General features: G+C 35.9%; 1 protein-coding gene across 8 annotated transcripts in view; it reads left to right on the forward strand.

The window, feature by feature from the left end:
* Window positions 1-12,201, forward strand: part of LIN54 (lin-54 DREAM MuvB core complex component) — a 79,611-nt gene extending 67,410 nt beyond the window's left edge. For all 8 annotated transcript variants that reach the window (XM_017675394.3, XM_017675398.3, XM_037021173.2 and 5 more), the window contains 2 exons: window positions 6,438-6,640; window positions 8,567-12,201. In XM_017675394.3, coding sequence (XP_017530883.1) covers window positions 6,438-6,640; window positions 8,567-8,768 — 405 coding nt within the window. In that variant the 3' untranslated portion in view covers window positions 8,769-12,201. The remainder of the gene's footprint in view (window positions 1-6,437; window positions 6,641-8,566) is intronic.
* The last annotated feature ends 1,094 nt before the right edge of the window (window positions 12,202-13,295 follow it).

Genomic DNA, 13,295 nt, shown 5'->3' on the forward strand with positions numbered 1-13,295 from the left:
CAATGGTTGAACTAATTTACATTCCCACCAGCAGTGTAGGAGGGTTCCCCTTTCTCCACAACCTCGCCAACATTTGTTGTTGTTTGTCTTTTTGATGATGGCGATCCTTACTGGTGTGAGGTGATATCTCATTGTGGTTTTAATTTGCATTTCTCTGATGACTAATGATGTGGAGCATCTTTTCATGTGTCTGTTGGCCATCTGAATTTCTTCTTTGGAGAACTGTCTGTTCAGCTCCGCTGCTCATTTTTTAAATGGATTATTTGCTTTTTGTTTGTTGAGGTGCATGAGCTCTTTATATATTTTGGATGTCAACCCTTTATCAGATCTGTCATTTATGAATATATTCTCCTATACTGTAGGATGCCTTTTTGTTCTATTGATGGTATCCTTTGCTGTACAGAAACTTTTCAGCTTGATATAGTCCCACTTGTTCATTTTGCTTTTGTTTCCCTTCTCTGGGGAGATATGTTCATGAAGAAGTCGCTCATGTTTATGTCTAAGAGATTTTTGCCATGGCTAGGACCTCCAGTACTATGTTGAATAACAGTGGGGAGAGTGGGCATCCCTGTCTGTTCCTGATCTTACAGGAAAAGCTTTCAGCTTCTTGCTGTTCAGTATGATGTTAGCTGTGCATTTATCATATATGGCCTTTATTATGTTGAGGTACTTGCCCTCTATACCCATTTTGTTGAGAGTTTTTATCATGAATGGATGTTGAATTTTGTCGAATGATTTTTCAGTGTCTCTGGAGATGATCATGTGATTTTTGTCCTTTTTGTTTATGTGGTGGATGATGTTGATGGATTTTCGAATGTTGTACCATCCTTGCATCCCTGAGATGAATCCCACTTGGTCATGGTGTATGATCCTCTTGATGTATTTTTGAATTCGGATTGCTAATATTTTGTTGAATATTTTTGCATCTATGTTCATCAGGGATATTGGTCTGTAATTTTCTTTTTTGGTGGGGTCTTTGCCTGGTTTTGGTATTAGGGTGATGCTGGCTTCATAGAATGAGTTTGGGAGTATTCCCTCCTCTTCTATTTTTTGGAAAACTTTAAGGAGAATGGGTATTATGTCTTCTCTGCATGTCTGATAAAACTCTGCGGTAAATCCATCTGGCCCGGGAGTTTTGCTCTTGGGTTGTTTTTTGATTACCACTTCAATTTCGTTGCTGGTAATTGTTCTGTTTAGATTTTGTTTCTTCCTTGGTCAGTCTTGGAAGGTTGTATTTTTCTAGGAAGTTCTCCATTTCTTCTAAGTTGCCAAGCTTGTTAGCATGTAGGTTTTCATAGTATTCTCTAATAATTCTTTGTATTTCTGTAGTGTCCGTCGTGACGTTTCCTTTCTAGTTTCTGATTCTGTTGATATGTGTTGATTCTCTTTTTCTCTTAGTAAGTTGGCTACGGGCTTATCTATTTTGTTTATTTTCTCAAAGAACCAGCTCTTGGTTTCATTGATTTTTTCTATTGCTTTATTCTTCTCAATTTTATTTATTTCTTCTCTGATCTTTATGTCCCTTCGCCTGCTGACTTTAGGCCTTATTTGTTCTTCTTTTTCCAATTTCAATAATTGTGACTTTCGATTACTCATTTGGGATTGTTCTTCCTTCTTTAAATATGCCTGGATTGCTATATACTTTCCTCTTAGAACTGCCTTCTCTGCATCCTACAGAAGCTGGGGCTTTGTGTTGTTGTTGTTGTTGTGGTTTGTCTCCATATATAGCTTGATCTCTATTTTCATTTGTTCGTTGATCCACTGACTGTTTAGGAGCATGTTTTTAAGCCTCCATGTGTTTGTGAGCCTTTTTGTTTTCTTTGTACAATTTATTTCTAGTTTTATACCTTTGTGGTCTGAGAAGTTGGTTGGTAGAATTTCGATCTTTTTGAATTTACTGAGGCTCTTCTCTGTGGCCTAGTATGTGGTCTATTCTCAAAAATGTTCCATGTGCACTTGAGAATAATGTGTATCTTGCTGCTTTTGGGTGTAGAGTTCTGTAGGTGTCTATTAGGTCCATCTATTCTAGTGTGTTGTTCTATGAGTCTGTGTCCTTACTTATTTTCTGTCTGGTGGATCTGTCCTTTGGAGTGAGTGGTGTGTTGATGTCTCTTAAAATGAATACATTGCATTCTATTTCTTCCTTTAATTCTGTTAGTATTTGTTTCACATATGTTGGTGCTCCTGTACTGGGTACATATATATTTATAATGGTTATATCCTCTTGTTGGACTGAGCCCTTTATCATCATGTAATATCCTTCTTTATCTCTTGTTACTCTCTTTTTTTTGAAGTCTATTTTGTCTGATACTAGTACTGCAACACCTGCTTTTTTCTCCTTGTTGTTTGCATGAAATATCTTTTTCCGTCCCTTGACTTTTAGTCTGTGCATGTCTTTGGGTTTGAGTTGAGTCTCTTGTAAGCAGCATATAGATGGGTCTTGGTTTTCTTTCCATTCTGTTACTCTGTGTCTTTTGATAGGTGCATTCAGTCCATTTATATTCAGGATGATTATTGAAAGATATGTACTTATTGCCATTGCAGGCTTTTGATTTGTGGTTACCAAAGGTTCAAGGTTAGCTTCTTTAGTATCTTTCTGTCTAACTTAACTCACTTTTTGAACTATTATAAACAAAGTCTGGTGATTCTTTGTTTCTCTCCCTTCTTATTCCTCCTCCTCCATTCTTTATATGTTTGGTGTTTTATTTTCTGTTCTTTTGTGTTTCCTTTGCTTTTGTGAGTAGTTTTTATTTTTTGCCTTTAGTTAGTATTTGGTCTGCTTTCTTTGCTGTGATTTTATTTTCTCTGGTGACATCTGTTTGGCCTTAGGAGTGCTTCCATCTAAAGCAGTCCCTTTAAAATAGCCTATAGAGGTGGTTTGTGGGAGGCAAATTCCCTCAACTTTTATTTGGGAATTGTTTAATCCCTCCTTCATATTTAAATGGTAATCGTGCTGGATACAGTATCCTTGGTCCAAGGCCCTTCTGTTTCATTGCATTAAATATATCATGCCATCCTCTTCTGGTCTGTAAGGTTTCTGTTGAGAAGTCTGATGATAGCCTGATGGGTTTTCCTTTGTAGGTGACCTTTTTTCTCTCCCTGACTGCCTTTAATACTCTGTCCTTGTCCTTGATCTTTGCCGTTTTAATTATTATGTGTCTTGGTATTGTCCTCCTTTGGTCCCTTGTGTTGGGAGTTCTGTGGGCTTCCGTGGTCTGAGAGACTATGTTCTCCTCCAGTTTGGGGATGTTTTCAGCCATTATTTCTTCAGAGACACTTTCTATCTCTTTTTCTCTCTCTTCTTCTTCTGGTACCTCTATAACGCGGATATTATTCCATTTGGATTGGTCGCACTGTTCTCTTAATATTCTTTCATTCCTGGAGATCCTTTTATCTCTCTCTGCATCAGCTTCTCTATGTTCCTGTTTTCCGATTTCTATTCCATTAGTGGCCTCTTGCACCTCATCCAGTGTGCTCTTAAGTCCTTACAGAGATTGTTTTATTTCTGTATTCTCCCACCCAATTTTATATGTTAGCTCTTGCATATTTCTCTGCAGCTCTATCAGCATGGTCATGACCTTTATTTTGAATTCTTTTTCAGGAAGATTGGTTACATCTATGTCCCCAGGCTCCCTCTCGGGGGTTGTGTAGATTATTCTTGACTTGATCAAATTCTTCTGCCTTTTCATGGCAATAGAGACAGTTGTGGGCAGTTGGCACATGTTTCAGCTGGGAGAACAAAGTCCCTGCCTGCTTGCTGGTCACCTTCCTCTTTTGCAAGAATGGCGACCCCTAGTGGCTTGTGCTGGGCTGCTGGTGCCAATAGGGCCTCTCAGTCTGGCCTGGGCGGCTGTGGTGGAGGCTCTGGGTGGTTGCTGTTGGCGCAGCAGCTCCAAGGCTGCCACCCTGCTATGGTGGGTCGCACCAGAGGGGGAATGGATGGGTGGGAGCTCAGAGCCGCGCTCCCTCCCTGGGGGTTAGGGTGCCCAGAGTTCCCCGGGATTCCCAGCTGCTGGGCTGAGTGTGCCGGTACGCTTCTGTCCAGCTGTGAGGCCCCTGTCTCTTTAAGACTTTCAAAAAGCACTTGCTTTTCTTTTGTCCCAGGGGTGCCAGCTGCAGGGATTTGCTCACAGATTTTACTGTTCCGTTTCCCTAATATCCAGCACACCACGCAATGTGTGTCTGCGCTCCCGATGCGAATGACTAGGGCTGGGTATTTAGCAGTCCTGGGCCCCCCCTCCCTCCCTGCTCCAACTCCTTTCCTCCCGCCGGGAAGCTGGGGTTGGGGGGCATGCTCTGGTCCCACCAGGCCGCAGCTTGTATCTTACCCCCTTCATGAGGCACTGAGTTCTTGGCAGATGTAGATGTAGCCTGGCTGTTGTACTGTATCTTCTGGTCTCTTTTAGGAATAGTTTTATTTGTTGTATTTTCAAAAATATATATGGTTTTGGGAGGAGATTTCCGCTGCCGTACTCACACTGCCATCTTGGCTCCTCCTCTAGCTATCTTTTGAAAATAACTTGAGAAAGGGCATACTATAAAAGTTTATTTGAAAATTTGGGAGTTGCTTTGCTATTGCAGTTTGAAAATATGCATATTTGGCCCAAGGGCCCTAGTTTGAGGAAGACCATCTGGCCTCCCAGGCAGGGCTTGGTTTTGCCCTTCCACCTGGGGGTCTTATTAGTTGATTTACCAGTCATAACTTCATGGTCATTATACCCAGATGTATGCAATCAGAGCACCAGTTTATTGATTTTTCAATAAAGAAATAACATCAAAGTGACTTGGAAACACTGTAGCAGTGGTCTTCAGTTGAGGGGCTGTACTACTCACTCTCTCCACATGAGCTACAAAGTAGCCTGCATTCCAAGGCTCGATTTTGCCCAAATGCCAGCAGTACCCTGTTGAACACCGCTCTGTGGAAACTAAATATGTGAAGACATTTGTTTTGTGAGCATAAAAACAGGAAAGGAAGAATATGGAATATTGCTGGATGAGGTTATTTATTATTGTGAGGTGGTTGCATCAGTTTTCACCATTTCACCATCCCATTCAACAGGCTGCTTTGATTTTTGGGCCAGGTGTCTTTTCTGGAGAATGTAGTTCAACCTCTACTTTGACAATTGTCATGTAAATCATCCCTTTCTTGTTTCAGACAAAGTACTACATAGTTTATGATTTTTATTTTCAAGTTTAAGTATAATAATCTAGTTACTCCCAAGATTAATTAAGGTTATTGTAATTGATTTCATGGTGCACCTGCAACTTTTCACTGACAATCTCTTGGGTTGAGTCATTCCTGCAGTTGTCTCTTCTCCTCTATTATATTTCACTTTTTCAGATTTCATATTCAGAGGGAGACCTTCTTCTATTTAGTTTTGGCAGGAGGCCTGCCGTGTACTTGGTAAAGTTATACCAAGGACCACACTCTCCCCTGGGGAGGTCTGCTCTGCTCCAAGAGCAGCTACCTACAGTCCAGTGACCCTTCTATGCAAAAGCTGTCATAGCTAAGATTTTCTCTAGTTGTGTTCTCTGTGTAATGAATTCTTCATTTACATATTTCAAAGGTCAGTTACATCTCTCAAGAAGTATTGTAATGGTTTATTAGTCCTAAAGTCAGTAAGAGTGAATTGCATATAATCAAAATATGAATATAATCAAATATGAACTGTATAAAATCAAAATTATTTTTTGAACGTCTCTTAAATAGTATCTCAGAGCCCAGCAAATCAGTTTTTCAGCCAATGTTGGAAAAAAAGGACTCAGTAGGTGGCTTCTGCTCATAGATCAGATCATACAAAAATTACCATGGATATGTAAGCTGTAAGACCAAATCCACAGAGAGAAAATGAAAATTGATGTCAAGATGGGTCAGAAGAGCAAGAAGGGAAACCCTCTCATGCATATGGCACACACACTGGTTTAATATGGACTATCTAAGAGTTTGGGGAATCTGGAGAGGGATTCAGGGAGGAGGTAACAATGAAAAATAGCATCCCTGAAGTCCCTTAAACATGATAGTGTGTGTGTGTGTCTGTGTGTGTTTGCATAAATGGGAGGTCAGCAACTTGTTAATGATGATTTGATTGTGGTAGTTGGTTTCTAGATGACCCTTATTTTTTAATACTGTAATGTATCCTTCATATTCTTTATAACAAACATGTTATTCATATCAGGAAGAGAATCTTTAGTGAGGGAAAAATTGACATGGAAGGATTCAAACACAGATATCATGTAGCCACTCTCAGACTTAGAATACCTGACTTATCTACTTGCATAGTTAGCCCACTTAGTGTTTGTCAGCAAGAAATGTTTCAGTTTTATCCTATATCACTTGACCAGTTAATTCTATCATCTGTTGACTTGATGATATAGTCTACATATAGTAATGATTTTTGGATTGTAATTTGAAAGCTTTTCTTTTGTAAATCTTTTAGGCAAAAATAATGTGTTCCTCAATATGCAAATGTGTTGGCTGTAAGAATTTTGAAGAAAGCCCAGAAAGAAAGACACTGATGCACTTGGCAGATGCAGCTGAAGTTAGGGTACAGCAGCAAACTGCTGCAAAGACTAAGTTATCCTCTCAGATTTCAGACTTGCTCACCAGGCCAACACCAGCTTTGAATAGCGGAGGAGGAAAGTAAGTCAGTATTTTAATTTCTTTTTTATAATATGACATGAATATTCATTTTTGGTAAAGTTTCTTTTTTGGGGGAAAGTTGAATTAATACTTCTGGTTGTTGCAAACATGATGCTTGCATTTTCTTTCTACCTTTAGTTACTTTTAAAGAAATTTAAAGGTAACAAAAACCATGTGAGGTATTTTGCACAGTTCTAAAACACACAATAATACTTTAGTTCACTGTGCTTAATTTAACTGGATTTCTTCTTACTAACCTGAAGTACTTGTACAATTTGACAAGCCCCTTAGGAAATATATATACCTCCTATCTCTTACTGGTATCTTACCTCTTAGTACCAGTACACCTCTTTAACGGTGGTAGTCACAATACCCATATTTTTGCCCATTCTTACTTTCTCTTGCCTTTCCCGTGCCCTTGTAGTACTTCCCCCACCCTGTTGGAGCACCTACCGCACACTGGAACAAGGTAGCTCCTTATTTCCCTTGACTGCTGAGCTCGAGTAGGAAAGCTGGAGCTTTAAAGTCCTGCTGACCTGAGTTTAATACTTTCTGTGCTCTGTTGTAGTTTGTGAACTCACAAGCACTTCATCTGTCTGAGTCTCAAGTTTAGTTACCCTGCCAATCACCTGTATCAGGCAGCCATGAGGAGTAAAGCAGCTCCCCCAGCGTGTAGCAGGCCAGATGCAACACAGCTTGCTGACTTAGTTGTATTGGAGTTTGTTAGAGATTATTAAATCTAATATCTGTGTGATGATTAAAAATATTGCTACGCTAAGATACAATTTTTCAACTTGGGAAAATGTTTATGGTATTATGAAGTATAAAAGAACACAAAGTTATACACTATACTCAAAACTAAAAACTATTAAAAAAACTATGACAACATGTTAATACACTTCTGTCTTTGGCAAAAATTTAATTTTTTTCTTTCATTTGTCTATAATTTCCAAATATTATAAAATGAACATGACTATTATATAGTATTACAAATTATATAACATTATTGTAACATTATTATATTTCCTAATTTAAGGTGCTTTTTATATTTCAAAGATTCCCATAGAAGTGAATAGCATCCTAGATTCATAGTTACCCTCTCTTGTCATAGAAGACCTTAATTTCAGACTTCACTTCTTTTGTTTAAAAGTTTCCTTCTGTCAGATTGCTGTTACTTATGGGCTATTGAGTTGGTGATTAGATTGCCTGATTTTATCTCTGAAGGCTTTAAGACTTGGCTCCATCTAGCAAGCCTAAGGACAGATTGCTCTAATTTAGTATTCAGTAATTCAGGTCTTTATGGATGAAATTCCATATAGAGAACAGCATTTGGTTTCCCCATTGTTTTGTTTTGCTTGTGATGGAGCAATGCAAAATTTCGGTGTGCTTTTTGTTTACAAACCACATGTGGGACTGTGAGGAGAAGCTGTATTTTCAGTGTTGTCCAAGAGATAGTGCTTTCAGTTCCCAGCATCATTCATTTATTCAGCAAATATCCACATGTTCTAGGTAACAAGGAAACAGCAGTACATAAAACTAAGACTGTTCTCAGGGAGCTTACCTTCAGGAATTGGGAGGACTTTTGTTATAAAAATATCTGGTCAACATTTAGAATTACATCTTTTAGTTAACCAGATAATCTTGACAAGGTAAAAATGTATTAGGTAAAATGTTTACTGTCTGAACAATATTTTTAAATAGTAATAAATTCAATAAATAAAAATACTAGAAAACCATAATAAAACTAGCTCTAACTTTTTGAAGGTCTATAGAGTATGCTTGTATTCACTGCACAAATTGTGATGTTCAATGTGCTGATGAATCGTGAAAATGTCAACACAGAGTTCCACATGAAAGAATGTCATCCACTTATGCTGTTATTCAACACCATCATCATCTCTCTCTCTCTTTCAAAAATCATTTCAGATTGCCATTTACATTTGTAACTAAGGAAGTAGCTGAAGCCACGTGTAACTGCCTTCTTGCCCAGGCAGAGCAGGCAGACAAGAAGGGAAAATCAAAGGCAGCAGCCGAACGGATGATACTTGAGGAATTTGGACGATGTTTGATGAGTGTCATCAACTCCGCAGGAAAAGCAAAAAGTGACCCTTGTGCCATGAATTGCTAACTCTTGCACAAAAGACTGATATCTTGCACAAAAGACTGATACATGGAAGGAACTGTACAGAATACTGAAGGTGCAGGGACACTTCATTTTCTCAAAGATAGTTTAACAATTATTGTATTGTTAATCCAGGCCTTGTGAGACCTAAAATTATAATACTGAAAGAAGAAATTTTAAATGAGGAAATGAGTACATTCTAAATCTTAGTTAAATCTGCTTTATGTCCCTTCTAAATTGAATTTATTTTTCTTTATTGCATTATATAGATTTTTAATTTGCTTGGGTTTCTTAAGAATTAGATGTTCTATCCTTCTGATCCTATTGACAAAGAACATTTATAAATTACTATAATTTATAATGTATGGCCTTGTATGCATTTGTTCCAGTAGAAAAAGCCAGAGAAGCATTGGTCTTACTCAATCATTCTTTGATACTAGACCTAGACTATACACAGATAGAATATCTACATAAACTAATTCTTATGAAACATATTCAAATGACATTTGTATTTAGAAAAGCACTATCTTTTTGGAAAAATCAACTTTTTAAGGTGGATTCTGGAATAATATCCTATTGTTACTTTGGGAATGCCAGAAGGGGAAGTAATCTGTAGGCACACTTTTAAAATAAAAAGGTTATTGTTTTTTAAAAAAACATATAGTGTCAAGGGACAGTAAATCTCAAAGTTGGGGCAATGTGTTTCTCTAATAAGGAGTGACTAAGAAATGCTCTCGGATGTTTCCGTTTTCTTTCAAGGAGGTGGTATGTATTTGAAATGGTAATAAACTGTCAAAGTGATTACTGGGTACTAGTAAAGTGAGAGGTGTGTATGAATAGTAAACATTATTATGTAGTGATCATATAGAACCTTACATAATTATCAGGTATAAAATTTGGGTTGGCTGCAGAAATAATATTGAAGCTCTGCGAGATGAATTTAGGAAAGGATTTTCAACTGTACAGTTTTCTTTATACACTTTGGAACTAAGAGATTTCAATCCAATATAGGACTCTTACTTGACTGAAATGGGCCTCCTGACAAAGGTTTCAAATTATAGTGGGATTTCTTTTTATAAGGGAAGCTTAATATGGCATTATTTTTAACCAGTGATTTGGTAAGCTGATGATATGAGTGTTTTCATATAATTACAAAATAACCTAAATCATTTTCAGCAATTCAAAATTCAAAAGCTTTATGAATTTAAGAGACTGTTATAGTAGGACTCTGGATTTTTTGACAAGGAAAAACCATTCAGGCCTTTTGTTAGGTACTGTGATTCTCAATAATTAATTAGTACATGACTGTTCTATTTCCTACAAGGAATCTCTAGTTGTATGTATGAAGTGTGTATATATGTTCATATGAACACGCAAGATATAGGCAATCGAAATTAAGTAATCCAAAAGAAGATTCCGTTATTCATTAAAGTATCTTCCTTTGAAATTTGGATTTATAAAATCATAGTGCAGTAACTCTAAATGTAGATAGTACAGACATTCTTAGCACCTCAACTAGTACGTTTAATTGAAATTTGTATAAATGTAAATTAGTGTAAGAGGATAAAATAATATCTAATCAAGTTATTTTTCAAAAGATTACAAAACCTTTTTGGTCTAAACCTAAACTGTTCGTTTTTGTACATATTCTATGTTTAATTCTAATGGCACCTTTGTGATATGTATTTATATACAGTGTGCAGATGTTTGTGAAATTTGGATTACAATTGTAGATTATGTATGACAGCATTGCTTGAGAATGTTTTGCTTGTAAAAATTTGAAGGTGCAATCAAATGCTACTAGTTTTTCTGATTTTTCAAGAAGCTATCTAAAGTATTAAGCGTTTTCCTTCCTGTGTAGTACTTACTAAACTTTTTTATATTTAGGCATTTGCTTAAAATTGCTGAACAAATATCCACATTAATTCAACAATTTTAAAAGACTATTTGGGGAAGGTTGAGTATATAATTTTTTAGCTCTATTTACATCCCAAAGTAGAAAGATTAAATTTATATTTACTAGAGCTATTCAAAGAATACACTTTTCTATATTGTAAAAACAGGACAGCAAAGTAAATCATACAGAAAATAAACATTTATACTATTCTGTAAAAAAAATAAGGTTTTGCATTTTTTCTTTAATAACTCCATTTTTAACTATTAAACACCCAAGAAACCTTTTCAAATATTTGAACGTAAGTAAATTTAACATTACTTCTGAAAATACACAACTAAAAAATAAATCTATCATTTGCCCAATTATCATTAACATAAAATGTCTTCTTTTTTCCCCACTGTCTCTTTTAAGGGCAGAAACTCAGTCTACTCTTACCTTTCTTTTTAATGTTTCTTTTTTTTTATGGTGAGCACCTCTTTCTTAGTTCCTTTTCTCTCAAGAGCTAAAAGCAACCTGTAGGTCTTATCTCTGGATTGTCTGGGAAACAGAACCTTAATGTTACAGGTAATAAAACAAGCAGAGAAGTGACTTGAGAAGAGACTACTGCTTTAGGTTCCCCATTCTTTGATATAAGGAACTGACATTTTCTCAATCTCATGTAAAATGTGAATAAAAATACCATTAGTGAAGTTTTCTATTTTCATTCTTCTGTAACAAATAGCTAAAAAACCCTGAATATTTGTTATGTAAATGAAGCTTCAAACCAGTACCTCCAGCCCTACCTGTGATTATATTGCTGGTCTTAAGCATTTTATGTAGGAATTTTGGAGCAGCAACCCAAGTGAGAGGGAAGCCAATTAGCAAGAAAACCTTTACTATTAGAGTTATTTTCTATTATGTACTTTTGTTAGGGTTCTTTAATGCACATTTTGCTATTATTGGTGTATCTATAGATATGTAATATATATTGAATTTAATATATAGATATAAAATTATCTATTATTTATGTGAGCTTATCACCCAAGTAATTTTATAAAATGGAGTTATAAAGTCTTTTTTAAATTTAAAATTTACTTTTAAATAGAAAGTTTTATGAAAGCTTTTAAGGCATTTTTAGTTTTACCCAAATACAGTAAGAAAATACGTATATTCAGGTTAATGTTTACTAGAAGACCACAGACTTTAATGCAACTCTGTAATTTATTATATTAGTAAATGAGATCTGGCAGGCAGTAGATAAAAAAGAATACATCATGACCAGGTTGTGTTTATCCTAGGAAAAAAGATTGACCCAACATGTTTAAAAAATCAATGTAATTCACTGTATCAACATAGCAAAAAAAAAAACTATATGATTATCTCAAATGTTGCAGAAAACTTTTTGAATATAATAACTGAACTACATGCCTTAAAATGGTGAATATTATAGCATGTAAATTTTATCTGAATTTTTCCCCCCCAAAAAATGCAGAAAAATCAACTGACAAAAACCAACACCCATTTATGGTTAAAAAATAAAAATAAAGTTCTTCAAACTAGGAATTGAAGGGATCTTCAATCTGATAAGAGCATTTACCAAAAAGCCTACTAACATCATATAAATGGTGGGGACTATTTCCCAAGAGGAACAAAGCATTCCTATTCAACTTTGTGTTGGAGAGTTGTGTACAATACGCAGAGGAAGGCGGGGACAGACTGGAAACAAGACACCTATTTCTGGATGTGACTACGTATCTTAAAAAAAAAAGGCTACTAGAACTAATAAGTGAGTTTAGCAAGGTCAGTATGCAAGACTATTTCTACATAGTAGCAACGAACGTTTAGAAACTGAAATTTTTAAATTACCATTTGCAGTACCACCACAAAACATGAAATGTAGTAACAATATGTTCAAGATTTGTATGTGAAATGTAGAAAATACTGTACCTTCAATTGGAACATTCAATATTATTAATATGTCATTTCTTCCCAATTTTATCTATATATTGAACATAATTCCATTCAAAATCCCAGCAGGAATTTTATAAAAATCAACAAGCTGATTATAAAATTTATATGGAAAGGTACAAGTAGGAGGTCCAGACATTTCTAAAAAAGAAAAGTTTGAGGGCTCCCACTTGACTTAAAGACTTACATAAGGCTAATCAAGACAGTGGGGTATTGGTAAAATGTTAGGTCTATGAATCAGTGGAACAGAAGAGAGCCCAGAAATATATGTATAGGCAGTTTTGACATAAATTCAAAAGTAATTCACTGGAGAAAGTTTTTAACAAATGGTGCTGGGATATCTATATGAAAAAATAGGAACCTCAACTTATACCACACACCAAGATTAGCTGAAAAATGGATCATCACTTAAACATTAAAATCTAAACTTAAAAATATCTACAAGAAAACCTAAGACAAATATTTGTGGTCTTAGGTAAGGAAAAGATTTATTAGATATGAAACTAAGTAAAATCCCTAAATGCCCTTCCCCAGTCAAGGAAAACAAAAGCAAAAATAAGCGCGACTACATCAAACTAAAAAGCTCTGCACAGCAAAGGAAACCAACAAAACAAAAAGGCAACCTACTGAATGGAAGAAGATATTTGCAAGTGATATATCCAATAAGGGATATATCCAATTGGATATAC

Source organism: Manis javanica, chromosome 5, assembly GCF_040802235.1.
Source record: "Manis javanica isolate MJ-LG chromosome 5, MJ_LKY, whole genome shotgun sequence".
Classification (NCBI taxonomy): domain Eukaryota; kingdom Metazoa; phylum Chordata; class Mammalia; order Pholidota; family Manidae; genus Manis; species Manis javanica.